The sequence below is a fragment of the Caretta caretta genome, chromosome 3, assembly GCF_965140235.1.
Source record: "Caretta caretta isolate rCarCar2 chromosome 3, rCarCar1.hap1, whole genome shotgun sequence".
Classification (NCBI taxonomy): domain Eukaryota; kingdom Metazoa; phylum Chordata; order Testudines; family Cheloniidae; genus Caretta; species Caretta caretta.
Window position 1 is genome coordinate 18,864,948 of NC_134208.1, and position 22,093 is coordinate 18,887,040.

The window sequence follows — 22,093 nt, forward strand, 5'->3', positions numbered from 1 at the left end:
AAAATTGGTGAAGGCCTTCTTGCAGAACCTGGAGAAGTGTATATGAGCTCCACCAAAGTTGTGCATGATACAAATGCAGCTGATCATTAACAATACAGAGAAACTGACTGTGTAGAAAGTGCTGTTGAATACACAAACTAAGCTGGGAGAAAACAAAAATTTCTCAGAACTCTTTCAGCTCTAGTATTCTTAGAGGTTACTCGTAACAATAGAATGTATATACTTTTCAGGTAGAATTATGATTTTTCAAGGTGAATGTGTCCTTTTAAGAACTTTTTAAACTAAAAAGTTAATGACATTTTTTGTTAATGTTGTAGTTAGTAAAGTCTTGAAACTAGTTAAATTATCAGATTAAGTGGCACTTTCAGGGAAGGCATTCACAACATTACATTTAGTTATGTTTCTCTGAGCTCTTGTCATTTAATGTGCAGCACTCACATGGTACTAGCATCTTCAGAGCAACTTTGTGAACACTGATTTTCATAACTGACCCAGTGAGGTGGGTAGGTATAGTTAATGGACTTAGTTTTTTTCATTTTGAAAGACTGTCACTTTGAGAGAGCTTCCCCTTAATACTGATTTGTGCTGGCAGTATCTCTCCAGAAGAAACAATGTGACAACTTTAAGTGTAGCAGCCCCCGTTTTTAGGTGGAAAATCTTTTGCAAAGTGGTTATAACTTGCCAAAGAGCATAAGTAATCTGTATCAGAGCAGGAATTGGAATCCAGGAGTTCCCATCTGCCAGTCTTTGCTCAGTCTACTAAAATACACTTTTTCTCATCATCTGTGCTCTTACAAGGAACACTGAAATTCAACATTACAGGTGAATACTCTTCCTGAGCTATTGTTTGAAGTTTCTATTAGGAAAATCAGCAAAAACCCTTTTCGAGATTGGGGTCCCATTGTCCTAGACACAGTGTACATACACACTTAGAAGACACTGCCCCATCCCAGACAGTATACAATCTAAGTTGAAACAAAGTATACAGTAGGAGGGAGGAGGACAAGGGTAATGAAACTAAGGTCATGAGGTTATGCAACTTAATTCTTGCACAACATAATAGTTCCAAGTCATCTGAAAGAGTTTAAAAAAAAAAAAGTGGAGTAAAAATTGGCTTTCCTCAAATTCTTCATCACACAGCTATAATTATCTGTCTGATATTTAGTGGTCTAAATAGAAGTGGGTTTTCATGAAGAATGTGATGAGGGAAAAAGGAGTGGCCTTACCAATTAATTTAATCAGTGCTTCCTGCATACTTGGTTAGTGTAAAATATCCACGATGGGTGGAACTTTCAGAAGTGATCGGCATTGGCCTGACTCTGCTCTCATTGAAGCCAGTGGGAGTTCATTTTCTGTTGATTTCAGTGGGAGCAGAATTAGCTCAATGCTAATTTGAACCCCCCCCCTCCCCGGAAAGTTTGGGAATGGTGGGTGTCTGTTAGTATGTATCAGAGTAACAGCTGTGTTAGTCTGTATTTGCAAAAAGAAAAGGAGTACTTGTGGCACCTTAGAGACTAACAAATTTATATGAGCATAAGCTTTTGTAGCTCATGCTGTAGCTCATCACAAAAGCTTATGGGCAAATAAATTTGTTAGTCTCTAAGGTGCCACAAGTACTCCTTTTCTTTTTGTTAGTTTGTAGTCAATTATCCTGATGCATGTGTTGCAGATGTGTGTGCATTTAAAAGTGACATGTTTTCTGTCTCTTCCAATTCAGTTCGAATAAGGAGGAAATCAAGACGACGTTCGCAGTGGGGTAAAGGCATTATTAAAAAGAGAAAAGTCAACAATTTGAAGAAAGATGAAGATGATGCAAAATTTGCTGATGATGAAAATCATGGGGATGGCAGGAAGCTGCTGGAGAATGGGGAGCTAGAAATCAGCACAGACTGCATTGAGAATGGAGAGGAAATGGGAGATCTGTCTATGACAAATGATGAGTCCTCTTGTGATATCATGGATATAGATGCAGAGCAGAGACTTAACAATGGGACAGTAGGGAAAGAAAACAGTTTTGCATCAACAGAAGAAGAGAGTTCAAATGAATCCCTGTTAGTAAATGACTGTCTTACTGTGAATGCTGAAAAGGAATCAAGGAAGGAGTCTCCATCTAAGTGGGACTGTGTGAACGGTGAGGCACACAGCTTAGAGGGGATAGCTGTTCCAGAATGTCAGAATGGTAAAGCAGAACCAGTTAATGTTTCAGTATGTGACAGTGATTTGTCTCGTAATGAGCAAAAAACTGTGTCTGAAGATCAGCCAAAGGAAAAAACAGAAGCTTCTGGTGAAAATCAGGGAGCTGATTTGGTGAAACAGTCTAATACTGAAGTACCACAATACAGCAATAATGAAAAGACACCACTGAGCAGCACAGACGTTGAGACTAAAGATATTGAACCAGAAAAAGAAGGTATGGTTTACGTTTTCAGTACGTCCAGTACTGAGATTAATGCAAAAGTAAATGTAGATGGGTATACTTTGTTGCAATAGCAGGTGAGTAGTGTGTTTTGTGAACTGCAGCCTGGACATTTTGAACATCTAATATTCTTATAACAATGCCATAGTAAATGCCATTTTTGGTCACATTTCCTTAGATAAATAAGTCTACCTTAGTATTGACAATGTTCTTTATGCTTTTGTATGGTTTCTGTGGGGAAACTGCAAATATACAGGTAACATTTTGTGATACCGAAAAAAATCTTTTTTTAAAGATTCCTCCCACTGTTAGTATGGGACGTTAGTATGTTGTGGGTTCGTCGTGCTTTCTGATCTAGGCATTTACAGTGTCACTGTTTCGGTTTTAATTCAATAAAATATAGAACATACATAATCTTGCAGGATTTCCTTATTGCAAATTTGAAGGATTTTGATGAAATCAGGTTAAGAGTAGAATATTTGTAAAAAATTTGAAACAAAAGCTTTTTGCCTGAGGTATACATGTTGCTTTCCAAGTGATGATCCCTGCTGGGAACAGTTTACAATCAATCAATAGATAGACAGACATAGAGAAAGGACAACAAAGAGGTGGGAAGGATAATGGTGAATAAAAGCAGAGAAACAACAATCCCTTAGGGCCCACAGTTTCCTGGGGGCGGGTGAAAGCTGTTCATTCGCTTGCCTGCTTTTTTGTTAGCTGTTTCATAAATAGGTACAAGAACAATGTATCTTTAAAAGGTTAGTGTTAGGGTTTGCAAAAGAAATGAGTTTTAACAAAGGTTTTTAAATGATAGGTGTCGTTATTCCTCAGTGTATAAGGTTTGGAAGTGTTTTCCAAGGATAAAGAGTAGCATGGAATAAGGTACAGTAATAAGTGATAGGAGATGAAGAGTATGTGTAGATTAGAAACTTGAGCAAGGCAGTGTACATGAGAAGATGAACAGGAAAAAGTGCTGATTTGTCAAGAGGAGTGGATTTTTGAGGGCCTTGTAGGTTAGGAATACAATCTTCTACTTGATGTGGAAGGCAAGTGGTAGCCAGTGAAGGGACTCAAACTGGGGGCAATGTGGCCTGAGTAATAGGGGTCGAAAATACTTTTAGAAATTTAATTATGTATAGACTGAAGAAATCCAAAGCGACAATCAGTATTTTAAGAAGAGAGGTGGGTTGAATAGTTGAGGCAAGAGATAACCTATGGCAAGACAGGATCAGCAGTAGCTATAAAGAGAGAGAAGAGTAAATTTTGGGAGATGTTGTAGAGAGAGAACCACTAGGATTTGGCAAATGCTTGGATGTGGAAGGAGGAGTGAAAAGTCAAATATGACAGATTTCAAGCTTTGGTGTCAAAAGATATTAAAATTTTACGTATAGTGTTGGAGAAGGGAGGGCTTGGAAGGAAAGATGAGAAATTTGGTTTAATCAGGTGGAGAGATTTGGAGAATGTCTTGCATCTGCACTTTCCTTAGAAGTTAAACAATTTGATGTTGCTCTATAGAGGAGATATAACAGACCCACTTCTGCAGTGACTTGAAAATTATTGTTGGGAATTAAGGGCTCAGTTTTGAAGTTGAGCTTTTTCATAGGTGCCTTTGAACTGTACAGTTTTTTTTAAGAACATAATTAACTTTTAGGAAAATATACATCATCGTGAAAGTGAAGACGAATACTATGCATTGGTTGAACCTTCATGTTTATATATTAAAAAAAGGAACCTGTGCATTTTATAAAAATCTCAATGCACAAAGCTTCAGCAAACTTTTGGTATCGTAAATGACATGATTCAATATACTTTAAAACAAAGTATAATTTATTTTTAAAACTTAAAACTTTTTTCTCAAGTTTTTACTTTAAATAATATATCCATCTACTTGTCTAACCTCCAGCAGAGTTGTTGTTTTATCTTCTATCTACATGTGGGGGAAAAAAATTTAAAAGTATCTTTACTTTTCGCAGAAATGTGTCTGGGAGCGTGACACCATTAAACCAACGATTTCAGTGGCTTAAACTTACTGTAGGTTTGTGAGAATTCCACATTTATCCATACTTCTCCCTACATTTTTAAAATTTCACCCATGGAAAAATTTGACTGGAGATTTTTGGTAACATTGCCTGTTCAGCCTGCACATGTGTCCGTCGCATCTCCATGCCCTGTACCAAGGCAATGTAGCGCAGCCTGGGTAAACAGCCTTAAGTTTTTTCTCAACCACGTTTGACCAGAGATAGTTTAGTGTGTGCCTGTTGTTCTCTTTAGAGTTAGAATGTAGTATATAGTGTTAGTTCTCTAGTTAGTTTATAAGATTCTTCGTACTTTATAGTTGTTGGAACTGTTATTCCCTTCTTTTCAGGGGGAATTTTTGTGTGTGTGTTTTCCCTTACTGAGGTGTCAGGTTTTTTTTCTCGTATCTGGGATACCAGGCTCCCCAGATTTTAAAACGTGCCTCTCTTGTTGAAAAGTGATTCCCGTCAGCGATAAATGTTTTCAGCATATTGCTTGGGAGACTCACGTATCCCCAGCAAGTGGAATATTTGCACTTGTTTTAAGGGACGATCCCACAAAAACAGGGCAATTAAGTATAGAGTGTTCGTGATGGAGAAAGCCTTAAGACTGACTTCAGACCTGGGGACAGGAAACCCCCTGAACAGGAGCCCTCTGCTTCCGTTAATATCCTGTCTACATTGAGATCATGTTTACGAGAGCTTCCAAGGTGAAGGCAGCATTGAGATCCTGGTCTCTGACACTCTCCATCAGCGAGGTACCTATAATCGCTTCATCGGTACCGAGTGCTTCCTGCTCAAAGACAAAGGAGGGGGGTCAGGTAAGTGAAGGAGAACGTAAAGTTCTTTCTTAAAGAAGATTCAGGAACCAGAGACCTCAGGGCCCTGTGAGGAGTGTTGTTGAGGCTCCAAGTACTTTGGGTACCATGAAGCACTCTTAGGACTTCATCTAAGTCCCATTCCTTGCTGATAAAGGGTGTGGTATCAAAGACTCCTACTGTGGCTGTCATCAGAGCCTATGCTAGTAAGAGAGCAGCCTCACTGGAATCTGCAGTACCCTCAGACCCATGATCATCACCTCGGACAGTGACATCAAGAACAACTTCAATGCCTGTACCATCTTCCAAGTACCACAGGAGTTCCCTCATGAGGAGTACCCTCATGAGCATGAGTCTCCCCTCCTTGTGACTTCCGAACATCTTTCAGTACTGAGAGCTGCTAAGTCACCAGCTGCGCATGTTGTATTGAGACGCACTACTTCCCAATTTCTACCATTCAGAAAGAACTGTTGTGACTTCCTTTACAATATGTAGAAGAGCATTTGTAGTCAGACTCAGAGCTTTCTGTTCAAGGCTTTCCAGTTTATTTGCTCAAATAATAGTATTTGCTCAAGGAGATGTTATTCTCTGCAGATGGAAGGAAGGCAGGCATGATACAAGATCTCTGCCTGTTAATACTTGGGATCATTAGCAATGGCTACCTCCTCCCATGCCTTGTGAGCCTCCTCTTTGGCCTTATTGGGACCCATGGGCAGTGTACTATCTGCAGTTTTCAGTGTCCCCAATTCAGTCTCATAAGGAGCATAAAAGACCTCATTTTCCGGTACCTTCCATCCCTCTCCTCCATGCTGAATCAGCAAAGGAGATCTTTGTGAAGCAAGGGGCGAAGGTGGACAAGGAGGTCACTCACCGTACAAATATCTCTTCTTCATCACCTGATTAGGGAGTAATGCTTCCACCATCACCATTAGCTGATGACTTTCAGCAGTTCCAGGACCTACTGAAGCAGATAGTGAACACGCTTCAAATTCCCTTGGAAGAAATCCAGGATTCCCATCACTAACGTCTGGACATATTACATACTTCTGCTTCAGCACTGGTGGCACTTCCAATTTAATGAAGCTCTCCTTGAGCCAGCCAAGACCAAAGGGCCAAATTCCAGCAGCACACCCTACCTGCAAGAGTGCCAATTAAAAAATACTACACTTGGGCCAGGGATCCTGAGTTTTTTGTTTTTACACCTGACACCAAATTCTCTGGTCCTGAACACAGTTAATGAAAGGTGCAGACAGCATATTCCTAAAGCTACCCCATATAACAAGGACCAGAAAGGGTGTCCAGACCATTTTGGTCATAAAAGTTCCTCTTTGGTCACATTACGGATTAGGATTGCAAATCATGAAACGCTGATATCGAAATATGACTATCTGAATAACCAGAAGTTTAATGCTGTTGTTGACCATTTAGAAAAAGAACATTAGGATCAATTTAGTGCCATAATTAGGGATGTCAAGTGATTACAAAAATTAATCGTGATTAATCGCACGATTTAAAAAAATTAATCTCGCTATTAATCACGCGATTAAAGAATAATAGAATACCATTTATTTAAATATTTTTGGATGTTTTCTACATTTTCAAATACTGATTTCAATTGCCATATAGAATACAAAGTATACAGTGCTCACTTTATATTATTTTGATTAAAAATACTTTGCACAGTAAAAAACAAAAGAAAGTGTTATTCAGTTCACCTATTACAAATAATGTAGGGCAATCTCTTTATCATGAAAGTTGAATTTACAAATGTAGAATTATGTACAAAAAAATAACTGCACTCAAAAATAAAACAATTTAAAATTTTAGAGCCTGCATGTCCACTCAGTCCTGCTTCTTGTTCAGTCATTCACTCAGACAAACAAGTTTGTTTACATTTGCAGGAGATAATGCTGCCCGCTTCTTGTTTACAATGTTACCTGAAAGTAACTACAGGTGTTTGCATGGCACAGTTGTAGCTGGCATCCCAAGATATTTACGTGCCAGATGCTCTAAAGATTCATATGTCCCTTCATGCTTCAGCCACCTTTTCAGAAGAAATGCTTACATGCTGATGACGGGTTCTGCTTGATAACGATCCAAAGCAGTGCGGTTCGACGCATATTCATTTTCATCTTCTGAGTCAGATGCCACCAGGAGAAGGTTGATTTTCTTTTTTGTTTGTTCGGGTTCTGTAGTTTCTGCATTGAAGTGTTGCTCTTTTAAGATTTCTGAAAGCATGCTCCACACCTCGTCCCTCTCAGATTTTGGAAGGCACTTCAGATTCTTAAATCTTGGGTTGAGTGCTGTAGCTATCTTTAGAAATCTCACATTGGTACCTTCTTTGCATTTTGTCAGATCTGAAGTGAAAGTGTTCTTAAAATGAACAATATGTGCTGGGTCATCATCCGAGACTGCTATAATATGAAATGTTTCAACTTGTTTGGATTATTTTTTCTACTGAAACAGTTTGGTGAATTTAACATATCGTGAAATCTTTTGGTTGACCTGAATCATGATGTCTGGTGACAGTAAGAGTGAAAAAGTACATGAGTCAACACTTTCCATAGTGTGTGTTCTTCAAAAGCCTGATTTAAAACATTTTTTAATAAATCAAATTAAACAAGATGAGTATATAACTCATTGCAAACGATTTTTTAGCTACTTTTGATAGACTCCTCTGAGAACTTAGACAAAAATTTGAAAAATACTGGGCTTCTTTAAAAAAGAAGCATTAAGGCTTGTTGGAAGGTCCATGGAACAATCCCAGATATCAGACTGAAAATATCTCACAAACTAAGGTTGCTACCACTGACAAGCACAACTTTAGGGCCCAATGCTGAGCATCCATAATTCCTATTGAGGTCTAATGAAAGTTACTGGTGTTCTGCACTTCTCAGGTTTAGTCCTTCATAGGCAAGTGACAGTTGAGTACATTATAGCCTTTTTAGCTTCAGTTTGTGTCGTATCTAAATTTCTAACTCCAGAAAAATAGTCAACTAAACATTGTCCCCTCTGAGCCATTAAGAAACAATGCTGACTTGGCTCTAAAGGCAGTCCTTTTGTCTAGCTTTTTGCCTCGAAGAATGGTTCTATGGCAAAGGATCTCAAAGGTGTGAAGCAGTGGAGTAACCAGCATGGGATATATGAGTGGACCACGACTTTGGGTGGGTGGGCAATTACGGGGTGCGGGGGCTGGGAAGGCAGAAGGAATGGAGGGCCTGCCTCTCCCCAACCCCCTGCAGCCTGCTTTGCAGGGGGCAATGGATGGACCCTCTGGCTAGGGGCGCCTCGGGCACGCATCGAGCTCCAGGAGGAGATGCTACTTTCCAGTGCTCACGGCTCTCTTCCAGGTCTCTCTTCTCACACTGGCCCGGCTCCCCCCAGATGGCAGGCCTACCTTTTTTGAAGATCTCCTCTAGAGCCGCCGGATACCCACTCAGTCGCCCTCCTCCCAGTGGTGGATTAGCCCCTGGGCCAACCTGGGGCCCCGGAAAAATGGGCACCCCTGCGCCTCCACCTGCTCCACCCACCCGGCACTCCTTCCGGGGAGTGGGGTGGGACCATGGGAGCTTTCTCCACTCTGCCCTCCCTACCATCGCTCTAGCCTGGATGTGGGGTCGGAGTGCAGGGGCTTGCCCCTCTCCGCCCGCCCACCCGGCACTCCAGCCTGAGAGTGGGGTTGGGATGCGTAGGCTTGCCCCAATCCACCTGCCCAGCCCCGGCAGGTGCGCCAGGTGGGTGGAACTTAGCAAGTTCCTGACCCTGCTCTCTGGCTGGAGCGCCAGGTGGCTGAAGTGGGGCAAGCACTCCCTCTCCCCGGCTGGTAGAGTGTGACAAGCCTCCATGCCCTGACTCCACTCCCCGGCAGGAGCGCCGGATAGGTGGGCAGAGCAGGGCAAGGGCCAGGACAGAGCCGAGGCTGTGGGGTGGCCTGGATGCTAAGTGGATGGGCCACTGCCCACCCAGGCCCACCTGTGGCTATGCCCCGGTATGAAGTATGTTGGAGGGGCTCAAGGGGAACTGAAGGGAGAAGAAATTAGTACAGTAGACCAATGACAACAAGTACCAGTGACTGGAAGCTGAATAAACTGGTGCTAGTCAAATTCAGACTTTAAATAAGATGTACCCTTTTAATAGTGAGGGTAATTAAACATTGGAACATCTTGTTGTGGAAACTGGTGGATTCTCCAACACTGTCTTTCAGTAAAGATTGTGCTTCAGTATGCAGTATTTCAACCAGAAATTATGGGCTGGATGCAGAAATTAGTGGCCTGTGTTAAGCAGCAGGTCAGACTAGATGATCGGCTGTTGACTTTGATGGGAGGTAGCTGCTTTAATAGTAAATTCTAATTATCTTCTTATATTTTCAGCCAGGTTTCCAAAACCAGGGTGTTGTGTACAAATGATTCTGTCCTATTTACAGCTGTCAGTAGTAACACAAGGTCAAATCTTAATTTCAATGCCTCGATAATATGGTGGTATGGACTATATAAATGCCATTAGCTGTTTTAGTGGGGGTTTGTATGGGTCATCGTATTTGAAAGACTATTAGAAATGTGTTACATTTAATAAATATTGTACTTTAATATTTTCAGTTGTTCCTCATGTGCCATAATTTTGCATCCAAACTGCAGGTGTATCGAAACTTAAGAAATCTCGAAAAGTCACTTTGGAGCCCCCAAAACCTGCAAGTCTGGAGCAAGTTCCAGAGGAACCATTGGATTTTCTACCCCCTCTAGTTGTTGACCATGACAGATTAAAGGTAATGGTATTGAGAAGTAAATTTAATAATTACCAGTACCAACTCTTTTCAAACACCATGGAAGATATTTTTATACTCTGTACAGAATATTGTGAAGACCACTTCCGTTATTTTATACCGCAGAAAGTATAATCTTTTCTGTCAGCATTATCTTTTAAAGATTTTCTTTATCCAGCAATTTTTATTTAATTAGTGACCACATAACAAAATTGTTAAATACCCATTTGTATCTTACTGCTGTATCTGCAGATACAGTAATAAATATACATATAAAAGCTTTTTAATAATTATGGTATAACAGTCCAGTCCAGTGTTTCCAATGCAGTTCGTGCAGACATGATTATGCAGTAACAGGGGTTGATGATGTGGTTGTGTTTGATTGGTGAAGTGGAGTTAATATCCGCTCTCTTCCTCCCCACCCACATCAAGTTTTTTGTGTGTGTAGGCATCACAACAAAGGAGAGTTTTTTTTAAGAAGGGTTTTGAATGTTTACAGAGAGCTTCTCCCAAGTGTGAATGTTTTCCATAAGTGTAGTAATTAGAGAATCTCTGCATACTGAAACAAACAAATGTAAAGAAGATCTCTATTAAGAGTTATCTGCTCTTCAGGTTGTTGACAGCAGTTATATTATTTACATACTGAACCATGTTCTTGTTTGGAATATAAAATATGCTTCTAGCACATTTCTGCTTTGTCCATAAACAATTAAATGTAATAATTAGTCTCAAACAGATTTCAAGAATGAATATATGAAAAACTTGATTCTTTGTGTTATATTTTTCTTCTTAACAGAAACTACTGGATTTGTTGGTTAAGAGAAGTAACGACCTGACTGTTGACCAACTTGAGAGGCTGTACTCACTCCTTAGTCAATGCATCTATCGGCACCGTAAAGATTATGACAAATCACAACTTGTAGAGGTAAAGTTTTACAATTTCTCTTATTTCTCATCTGAATTTTGCAATAGAATTTGGGTAGCAATATTTCTGTATTAACTGGTGCACATTTGAAATCCTCTTTTGAAAACTGTATTTACTAAAGATAAAAAGAAACTTGGTGCAATAATGGCTTAAGGAACACAGTGAACATTAGTTTCTTGTATGACCCAATCTCCCTATTTTTCCCTTGCAAACAATCAAACCCATCCTGGGTTGTGTCTGTTTCTGTCTCATTAAATGCTATTTTAAAGAACATAAAGGAGGCAAATGACAAAATCCATAAAATTCAGATATAAGACTGGAGAAGTAGTATGAACTCATTCTCTAGAGGGTGAGGGTAAGGACAGGAATCTGATAGCTTGGGAAAACAGGTGCTAATAACTTAGAATACCATTAAGAAGCAGGAGTATCCAAGTAGTCTTGTTGGCCCTAACACTTACTATTCTGGGTTTTGGGTGAATGACTTAATTTCTGTAATCTCTTCTGCAATATGGAACTAATACTTGATGATATCTATCTCATATGAGTGCTGTAAAGATTAAATTCTTGGCTTGCTTTGCACTACTGATCTTTCAATATAAGTAGTAGGTCTGGAATATTTTGACTACGTGGAACTACAGGTTCAAATGAACCTCATCTCAGCCCTTCATTCTTACGAGGTGCATAAATTAAGCTGTATGTTAACTTCTGTATGTGGCTTTCATGTAAAACACAAAAATGAAAGCCTTCTTGGCTCTGTAGTTGTTAAAGATCCCATGATGTGATTGGCAAGTTTAGGCATTTTCCCTACTACCCTTGGGCAAAATCTTTGTGTCTCACCCCAACTTGTCCTGCAGACTGTGAGCCAGTTGTCTCTGTCACTGCCACCCTTTACCTTCAAAATGTTTGCATTTCAGAAGCCCTATATCTGAAGAGTTTGTAAAGTACTTTGGGACTTTTGAGTAAGCATAGTGTTTTAGCAACGTAAAGTGCTATTAGTGCTTAAATATCTTCCTTTAAAAAGGCTTTTCAGACTGAAGAACATGTCTTTTGCTATAGTCCATTTATAAGATTAGGTTTTAAAAAATACTGGATTCATTTCTAACCACTGGACAGTAGATGGTTGGTATGAAACCTTACATTTTTGTATGATGTGGAAAAAGACTACTACTTTTCAGTGGCCATGTTTTAGATAAATGAGTGACCTTAAATCAACAAACAAAAGTATTACTTGGCAGCAGCTCTGGTCCACCCCTCAGCATTCCTCATTTAGTAATACATAGAAGGCGCATCAGTCTTATCTTATCTGAAGTCTGATCTTAATACACCCACATCTTCCCATTAACCATCAACTAGGAAAACTGTTTTCTGCATTAATGCTTTTTTAATTAGTCTCCCATTTATTGTTTTCCATCCACTAGCAGAAATGGTTAACAGAATTGTCTGTTTTCTTATAAATTATTTGTTCAGGTTTAAAAAAAATCATAGTAGATCTGATTTAACTTTATCTCTGTTGCTGTGTATTTATATATAATTAATGCTTGGTGTCTCTTGCAGGAAATGGAAAGAACAGTTCATATGTTTGAAACATTCCTGTGATCTCTTTGAGATGGGTGGGTTTATCCTCTTAAACTGCTCATGGGAGAGCAGTCTTCTGAGCCATTCGATTTCCAATTGCACCAAGTATGTGCAGAGCCTTGGTCTTAAGTGCTCGCTCTCTTTCTGTTAAATTTGGTGCTATTGTCTCAGGTACCTGAAACCAACCAGCCTACAAGAACCAAACAGAACTTCAGACAGTTGTATCTGATCTAAATAAAGAATACAACACCACAACTTGGAGATTTTTGGTGCTACAGAAACTGCTCTCATTTCTGCTCCTGTTCTCTCTACATGCATTATCTTTTGGGAAACTTCAGACACAGTGGAGCAGACCAACAAACACAAAAAAACTGGATAGAGCAGATCTAACTAGGTTGAATTTTTTTAAATGGACAACTTTTTAAATTTTCCTTTTCAATTTTTTTTCTTGTTCTCTGGGGTAATGGACAGAAACCTGTTTCAAAGATGACAGTGATGCATTGTGTTAGGAAACTTGAGTAACTGGATGTACAGTAATTTGAAAATGAGGCTCTCTAGAACTGCCTTTAATGTGCCTTTTTAGTCAATTGAGAAAGATAAGGCTATTCAAATGGTTGGGCTTGTAGCAAATGGCAGAGTTAGAAAGCTGTCTTCAGAATGAAGAGCTCCAAAAGGATGATTTGATTTCCTCATCATTGAATGGCAACCAGTATTATGGTTCTAAAATGCCTGTCTTACTCTACAGAACTAAATTAAGACACACTGAAAAAAGAAACACACTTTACCAAAACAGTGAAATTCCTTTATTCTATGGGTATATTTATGTTATAGAAATAAAATACAGAGTGAAACTCTCGTATGTTGCTGAAAACGAAGTGAAGAGAATATTCGTTAAGGGGGCTATTCTTTTTTCCCACTATTCTATTTATTTGTTGTCCATTTTGAGTTCTTAGAAACAAAAGATGTTTAATTTCTTTCTGAAGTTTTGTTTTTATTAAAGCTAAGACTTGCTGAATGGACATAGAAAGGAGAGACAGTTAGCCAAAAGTCCTGGAGCCCTAGCTCACTGTAAGTACAATTGAGTCCAGGCTCCCACACCTTGGGCCATGTATAGCAGTATTAACGTGGGGGGGGTGGGCGGGGAAGATACTTTATATTATCATTGGCCATTTGTGGACCTCTGAACTGGGCTGTGTGGATTGCAGTTCTCTGTAGCTGAATAGTGAGTGTATCAGTAGTTCAAAACCTTCCTTTTTGGAAATTGGAGACACACAATCTAGGCAGTTGCAAGAGGCAAGGACGTTGCAGTAAAAGTCTTATCACAGGCTCAGTGTTAAAACATTACCTGGGCTGATTTGTTTTAGACAAATAAGTAGAAAATGTTGTAGACAGCTTGGCTGGTGTTACCATATGTTATCGTTCATTATAACTGTTATATGTAGCTGCAGGAGCGTCTTTCCAAAATATGCAACACGTGCTTTGTTTTTAATTAGAGAAAACCGTCTTGGACTACTGCAGAGATACTGAGCTACCTCAGCTTTTTCTATTTTAGTTACCAACAGTGTTTACGGAGAACTGTAACACTCTCTGCTACCGTTTACATGCTGAAGCTAAGGTACTTGTCTCCATTTCTTTGGCTAGTAGTAGTATGCCACTGCAGAAGAACAAACTTGGGCCTTGGGATACCGCAGTAATCCAAAGTGCTTCTTTGTATTTTATGTTTAAGCCTTCTAATTCTAGTGTGACCTTTTTCTACCCCAAAATGCCACTTGTTTTCTTAATATCTAAGAGAAAAAAGTTTGAAGGCTTAGTATGCATCTAGTCATACTATTCTAAATGCAACCCATGTAGAAACACTGTATATTTTGGTGAGAAAGTGCGATTAAAAAATAACAAAAAACAAACCAACAAAACCCCCACATTTCAAACAGGGTGTTCTTTGCTCTCTCAAATTTGATTATGGGGATTTTTTTCATGTTTCCTTTAGTATTTATTACCATCGTTCCTGTTTCAGATATTTTTCTGTCTGGTACATTAATAACAATTTTGTATTTTGATGGAAATTGTTGCAAACTTTAAGATTTGATTAAATAAAATGTAGCAGATTTTTTGTAGCAAGTTTCTGGTAAAAGGGTTTTTTGCAAATCTCAGGTTCTTGCTGCAGCATTTTTTTTAAAAAAAATATTTATTCCAGTTTCACTTATTCAGAGAAGTATTTGTCAGGTAGTAGCAGGACTTGTGAAAGGTAAAACTACATACATTTTTAACATGTTGTTAAATCTGTATGAATTAAACAATTGAGTTTTTAGTCATCAGTGAGTTTGACAAGCCAATATAAGCTCACGCATAGCATTAAAGCTCACACCTAGCATTAAAATGCTTCCAACAGGTCAGTTCTTTTTAAAATAACTTTTAATAGTCATTAAAAGTTGATATGGAAACTGAAAGGTGCAACTTTACTAATTGAGGAGTTGCAACTTCAATATTTTAGGTCTTCTGAAAAGAATTAGCCAATCTAAATGTGTTTTTCTTGGGTAAAATTATACCTGCCTTTCTGGCCCAAATAACCACATTACTACATCAGTTTTTTTTTTTTTCCTTTACAGATGCCTGGTGGGTATAGAGTTAAAGCAGCTGTTAATCTATCCATGTGGTCTAAACTTGTTTACTATTTGTACATCTTTATTTTTTGTTTTGCCGTATCGCACTGGCAAGGATTTGTACAAATCGACCTCTGTTCCTTGTTTTCTGATGTGAAAATTGCAAATAAACTCCTGTGCAAGGCCTTGTTCTTGGGTCAGTACAGTGTGGCACAGCCAGGTGGAGGTAAACTTTATAGGCCATTGGGACTGTATTGGAGGTAGTGGAACTGTTCTAGGGTGAAGTTAGTGGCTGTGGAGTTAATAGTATTTGCAAGCTTGAATCTCACCTGTGATTAATTTTTGTTTGTTTTTTTCGATTTTTCTCATATGCCAGTGTATTTATAGGATTACTGGGGGTTTTTTTTTGTATTGTCTTCCCATTTTTGATTAAGTTGGTGGGTCAGCTCTGGCTTTTACATTCAATATACTGAATGTCAGGTCCTGCAGCTGATAGTCATTATTTTATTTTATTGTTTGTAATCACAACATAAGCTTGAATTTGGGCTTGTACCTGCATCTTGTGTGTCTTGTACATTGGGTTATTTAGACATCGGGGAGTCCTAATGTTTGGTTAATGTATGTCTACTTTGTGGATTAAGTAGACTTCTTTCATCAACTATGATATATTTTGGATTCTATAGTTTTATTCAGAATTGTGTTAAAATTGATGTTTTGCATTTTAACTTCATTTTACATTAGTTTGAAGTAAGTTATTTAATTTTTGAACTTCTGGAAATTTTGAACATTTTACTGTAATTTGTAATATAACTGCTGTGAAATACTTGAATAAAGATGACAAGAAAAACATGGCTTTAGTTCCATTAAAAATGTTCTTGCATTTCAATGAGATGGTAATCTCCTAACTGAACGTCAGCCTTTTTCAAGCCAGGGATTTCATGGATTTTTCGGTAGGCATAATTTATTTCTGGGATTTCACTGTTTGGATGTTTAGGCAGTTTAGTCAGTAACTTTGCTCTCAATGTTTTCCTGTTAGAGGAAAACATCCACTTTTAATTTTGGCTAACTATTTCAAATTTGCAGTGTGGATTATAGTTAAATAACCTCATGAAGAAAAATCTCCCCACTGTTAGGAAACGAACTAAGGTAAATTGTAGGGTAATGGCAAGTGAGTAGTGCTGCTTTGCTGTACATTAGCATCAATGTGGGGCCATTGATTTCTTTTGTCTTGAAGTCCTTTCCCCAGATGAACTCTTTTTCTTCCTATGTAATGAACATTTTTCACTTCTCCAAATTGTTCTAACGTTTTGGAGTGGTTTAGTTCGTTTAAAGCTAAAATTCTAACTCAACCCAGGTTACAGATATGCTTCTAGCAGACTCCAAGATTATTTTTAGAAATCCAAGCTGAAATACAAATTGGGACAAACTGTCAGTATAGAGATTACATAAATCAAGGGTTACCCAGACTTTGCCCAATTGAGGGCCATATGGGCAACTTACCTGGAGCTAGAAGGCTGTGTGTAATTTATATAACATGGAGCAGATACAGATGTGCGGTTCCTTAGGATTATGCCTAATTATAGGAATTGGCAGACTGAATTTTTGATCCTGTTCCCCTTTTTTGCCTTGTGTTTTGGGAATACAAAGTTCCTATGCATGTGAAGAGGAGGTGTGGTAGGAAGGTTGGTAACATCTTATTTCAGGTCTCATTCTCCTGTTCTGCTTTTATATGCCAACCCAATAGCTTAGACAGATTTCAAGTGCCACTCTTTTGGCAAACAATAACTTCAGGGGGATCAGAATAGAGAGTTGACCAGTTGGAGGTACACTCAGGTCCAACAACATGTTTGTGTCTACTGCTCTGGTATAAAAGGAATGAAACTTGTGCCTTGCTGATGTGAGCACAGCTCTTGAAATTACATTTGTTAAACTACATTTGTTTTACTGGATGTCTCCATGAGTAAAGAGCACTGAAAATTTTTGTCTCCTCTACTTCACTGTGACTGGAATCACAAATGCCTGTCCTGAGTAGATTTTGCAATTGAGACTGAAGGCAGTTCTGTGGCCTGCAATGTGTAGGAGGTTGGACTAGATGATCATGATGGTTCCCTTCTGACCTTAACACCTATGCGTCTAAGTTCTATATATACATCTCCACGTTTGAGAGGCCAGAATAATTTGAGGTCAGTTAGGGGTTTATCTCTTGACAGTTGCCTTTTAAACTACTATCTAATGGATAGGTGACTGTAAAAACAATCATTCAGCACAAAGGGGTGCAATTGGACCTTCTCTTGAGCTGGATATGGTTCACCTGAGACTGCAAATGTAATTCAGTGATACAGGAACTATCCATATATACCCTGGTGGCTGTCTCAGACTGTGCGCTGTTGGAGGCATTGTGATCTGGAGCACACACTGGTGCTGCTGGATTCTGTTCCCAGTTCTGCACTGACTGGGGTACTTTTGTCTTACCCATCTGCAAAACAGGGATATCATCTGCCTCATAGGCAAATTGTCAGATGTAATAAATGTTTTTAAAGTGCTTTGATATCTTTGGATGGATGATGCGTCAGAAGCAGTAAGCAGTAGCTTGGTTGTGGCTGTCATAGTTGAGTTATAAAATGGTTCCATTCCCTGTTGGCTCATGTGAATATTTGAGTAGTATAAACTGTTTGGGCTCAAGTTTTCCATGCTTGGTCTCTGTCTTGAGTGAAGTTCTTTGGAAAATATGAGCAAAGTCTGACCCCTGACACTGCATGAAGTGTCTTCACCATTTCCTCCTTCAAATCCTCCTGTAAACCTTATTTATTACAAGAGGCACATAACCTCTCTTCATGAAATGTTAACTAAATGGGCAATGGTTTAAAAAATAAAATTACTCTGCTAAAATCATGAAAATGACCATGTACATGTGAGCTTCTGCTCTTCTTCCTTCTCTAAACTATCTGTTTAGATTGCAGACTCTTCAGGGCAGAGACCTGAATTTTAGACTTGGACTAGCATACTCGGGTGTGCAGCACATTGGGTTTCATTTAGGAGACTACTGGTTGAAAACTGTATACTGAGCAGGCACAATAGGAAATGTTCTTGGTGAAAACTGTAGTCCCTTTGAAGTCAAGAGCAAATCGGATTTTACACCTTAAGTCTACAGGTATGTACCTGCATAGCCTAATTAAACCCATATGCGCAGGGGCAGATTAAGTGTATTCGGGGCTCTGGACACATCCCCTATAAATGTCCATGGTCTGGCCCTGTAAGCAGCCCAAACCCTCCTTGATTTGGCGGTTGCAGGATCATAGAATCATAGAATATCAGGGTTGGAAGGGACCTCAGGAGGTCATCTAGTCCAACCGCCTGCTCAAAGCAGGACCAATCCCCAATTAAATCATCCCAGCCAGGGCTTTGTCAAGCCCAGAGCTGGGTGTTGGCTTGGCAAGGGACCTGACACCACTCTTTTTGTGGCAGACTGGTCCTTCCTTGGAGCCTGATGCTCTGTCTTTAAGCGGGCTGTGGTCTTTCTCCATGAAGGGAGAGTTTAGCACCCAGCTATCAGAGCAAAAGGCGGCGGCATCAGGAGTGGGGGGAAGGGGAGGCAGGGCAAGAGCGTGTGTGTGTCCTGCTGATACCACCCCAGAAAGTACTATGATAGGATGGCACCAGCAAGGGTTCCCCTAACTCCCAGCCACAATCCTATTCTTTTGACAGATACCCTATCCCTACCCAGGATCAAACTTCTCAGTTAAGATGAATGGGGCAGTTGGAGCCATTGTTTCAAGCTGTCCAAAGGCTCAGGAGAGGCTCAGATAAACTCAATTAATATTTTCAAGGGTTTCTTTGCAACTGTGAAATCTAGATGGGGGAAAATTTTTTTTGTAATGAAGGCTGAGATTCTGTTGTCCTGTGACTCCAGCAGTTGGATCCCTGGGCATCAGCCTATTGAGCCTAGGCCTTTATCTAGCCCTGCACATAAACTGATATAAAAGGAATTTACGAGATCTGGAAGTGAAATAGTTGCTAAGCAAGAAGTTTTGTAAACCGGTGAAGTGAATACCTCACTTTTTCTTTTGTTTAAAACAAACCAAAACCTCAGTACTTCATTGTGGGTGCACAATTAAAATAGAAAAGAATCAGGACATTAGTTTCAACAGCTGTTAATCCAGCCACTGTTGCATTTCTACATGTCTGATTTTTTGTAAAATATATAATTTAATATATGTTATGCTCACTTAAACTGGGCACCTTCCAGGGAGTCTGTTTCAGTTCAACCTGATAACAGTGAATGGGAATAACCACTGTTAAATTCCAGTTACAGTGCGGCCACCTTTGAATAATGCCATAGCGTTAAATAATACTTTAATAGTAGGGAACTTCTAAGGCTATTTTTAAAATATAAAAGTTGCTAAATAAAGATTAAAAATAGTTTTTCTATTTAAGTGGGATGGCAAATTCATCCCAGGTTGTTCCAGTGAAGAGAATGCTGCTGTACCATTCTACTAGTCAGATTTCTCTGATGAGCTACAGACAATGGTTTTATCCAAGCTCAACTCCATTTTCTCATCCCGCTCAGAAGTCATAGGTTTGTTAGAGCAGAAGGGGATGGGTCAGAGTAAGGTAGTGGAGTGGAGACTTCAATAACTGATGGCATCAACAAAGGTAACCGGCCCATTGCGCATACGTTAAGAAGAATATCCTGAGTCAGAGATTAAATTCATCTAGGCCATTTAAGAAACTAGCTGAAGCAATCTTGGAGCTGTTAAAAGTTATTCCAAGATCAATGGTTTGCTGTCAAACTGGGAGGATGTATCTTGTGGCATCCCCCAGGGGTCAGTCTTGGGCCTAGTACTATTCAATATTTTCATTAATGACTTTGCTAATCTAGAGGAGAGTATGCTTATAAAATTTCCAGATGACACCAGCGGGGAGAGATTGCAAGCACTTTGGAGGACAGAATTGGAATTCAAAATGACCTTGACAAATTAGAGACTTGGTCTGAAATCAACAAGATGAAATTCAATAAAGATAAGTGCACAGTAATTCACCTAGGAGGATAAAACGAGTACACAACTACAAAATGGGGAATAACTGGGTAGGTGGTAGTGCTGCTGAAAAGGATCTGGGGCTTAGAGTGGATCACAAATTGAATATGAGTCAACAATTTGATGCAGTTGCAAAAAAAGGTTGGAATATATTAACAAGACTGTCGTATTTTAAGACATGGGAGGTAATTCCTGCTCTGCTGGGCACTGGTGAGGCTTTGGCTGGAGTACTGTGTCCAGTTCTAGGCACCACCCTTAAAGGAAAATGTAGACAAATTGTAGAGAGTCCCAGAGGAGAGCAGCAAATATGATAAAAGGTTTAGAAAACCTGACCTATGAGGAAATATTTTTTTAAAAACTGGGCACGTTTAGTCTTGAGAACAGAAGACTGAGGCCTAAGTCTTCATATATATTAAGGGCTCTTATAAAGAGGATGGTGATCAGTTGCCTTCTGAGTCCACTGAAAGTAGGACAAGAAGTATTGGACTTAATCTGCAGCAAGGGAGATTTAGGTTAAATATTGGGAAAAGCTTTTGAACTACAAGGATAGTTAAGCTCTGGAATAGGCTTCTAAGGGAGTTTGCACATTCCCCATCACTGAAGGTTTTTAAGAACAGGTTGGACAAACACTTGTTGGGGTGGTCTAGGTTTAATTGGTTCTGCCTCCATGCAGGAGCCTTAACTTGATGACTTCTCGAGGTCCCTTCCAACCATACATTTTTATGCTTCTCTGCAAGACACTCGAGCTCCCCAAGATGCTGGGGCACAAGGGGAGTTGAGGAAGCAGTGCTATGGGGGACTTCTCGCCTCTTTCCCATGCACTGCTGCTCAGATTGTTCTTTGGCTCCTTTGGATCAGGGGGCTGGTGGGATGTATCTGTAAGACAGCTGGGATCTCAATGAGGTAGACAGGGTGATGTTTGAGACTGGAAGTAGTTGGAGTAACTTGAATGTGTCAGCTTGTCTTTGCAGAGCTAAAATAGGTGTGATGAGTAAGGGGGAAACATTTTGCTTCAGAGTGAATTTTGAAAACTGTCCTATCCCTGAAACAGGCGAGTGAGTGAGAGGGGTTTGTATGGTTCTTCAGTTATTGGTGTATGGGAGTGGGGAAATGAAACTTGGGAGAAGTTTCAAAAAATGCTTGCTTGAAAAATATTTCCTCTGGCAAAGTTAGTAAATCTTAGACCAAAAAAGGCAGAAAATTAATTTGTCCTAGAAGGAGTTACTGTGTTACGTTTTGACTAAATTCAGTCACTAAAGCATGAAATGGAGTGACTCATTCTGCTAAGTACAAATCTTGATGCATCTTAAACTATGGAGCCATTCATGCATCTCCAAAATCAGCTTTCAATAACACCTTGGCTGTCTCTGTACAGTGTAGGGCTTGCATCTTCTTGCTCACATGGGTAGAATCTGACTTACAGGAATATGCAGAAGCCACTTTGAAGAACAACAAATATTCATTCATCGATTTTAGTAATAGGCTAAAGGATAAACTGTGAGATGCTGAATTGTATTAAAGTATCAAATTTTGGAAACAGTTTTACAGTTTTTAAGTATTTGAAACACAACTATACGAAGTAATTTTCATAAAATACCACAGTGTAATAGTGGAGCTAAAACTAACAGTTTTCACCTTGCATCAGGGCTGTGGAATTTCATCCTTAATCTACTTCTTGCTCTAGAATTTTGTTCCAGAAGTGAAGTTGTCATTATTTTTTATCTCCCTCAGGATTGTGAAAACAACCATAAAAATTAAAACTGAGCGTAACTGCTGCAGTGTTGTACTTTCCAGTCTTCCATAATAAATCAGAGATGGGAATTGGTCTGATTCTGAAACCTAGTGACAATTTAAATATAATCAGCTATTTGCTGATAATTCTAGCAGAAACATCAAGTTATTCATAGAGTTTAAGGCTAAAAGGATGCATTAGGGCATCTAGTCTGATC

General features: G+C 39.3%; 1 protein-coding gene across 3 annotated transcripts in view; it reads left to right on the top strand.

Moving 5' to 3' along the window:
• The window catches only part of ATAD2B (ATPase family AAA domain containing 2B), a 175,978-nt gene that overhangs the window by 145,129 nt on the left and 8,756 nt on the right, over nucleotides 1–22,093 (top strand). For 2 of the 3 annotated variants that reach the window (XM_048845620.2, XM_048845621.2), the window contains exons 25-28: nucleotides 1,718–2,410; nucleotides 9,884–10,011; nucleotides 10,805–10,933; nucleotides 12,488–15,978. In XM_048845620.2, coding sequence (XP_048701577.2) covers nucleotides 1,718–2,410; nucleotides 9,884–10,011; nucleotides 10,805–10,933; nucleotides 12,488–12,529 — 992 coding nt within the window. In that variant the 3' untranslated portion in view covers nucleotides 12,530–15,978. Of the gene's footprint in view, nucleotides 1–1,717; nucleotides 2,411–9,883; nucleotides 10,012–10,804; nucleotides 10,934–12,487; nucleotides 15,979–22,093 lie in introns of those variants that run through there. The other variant, XM_048845622.2, reaches the window with a different exon arrangement.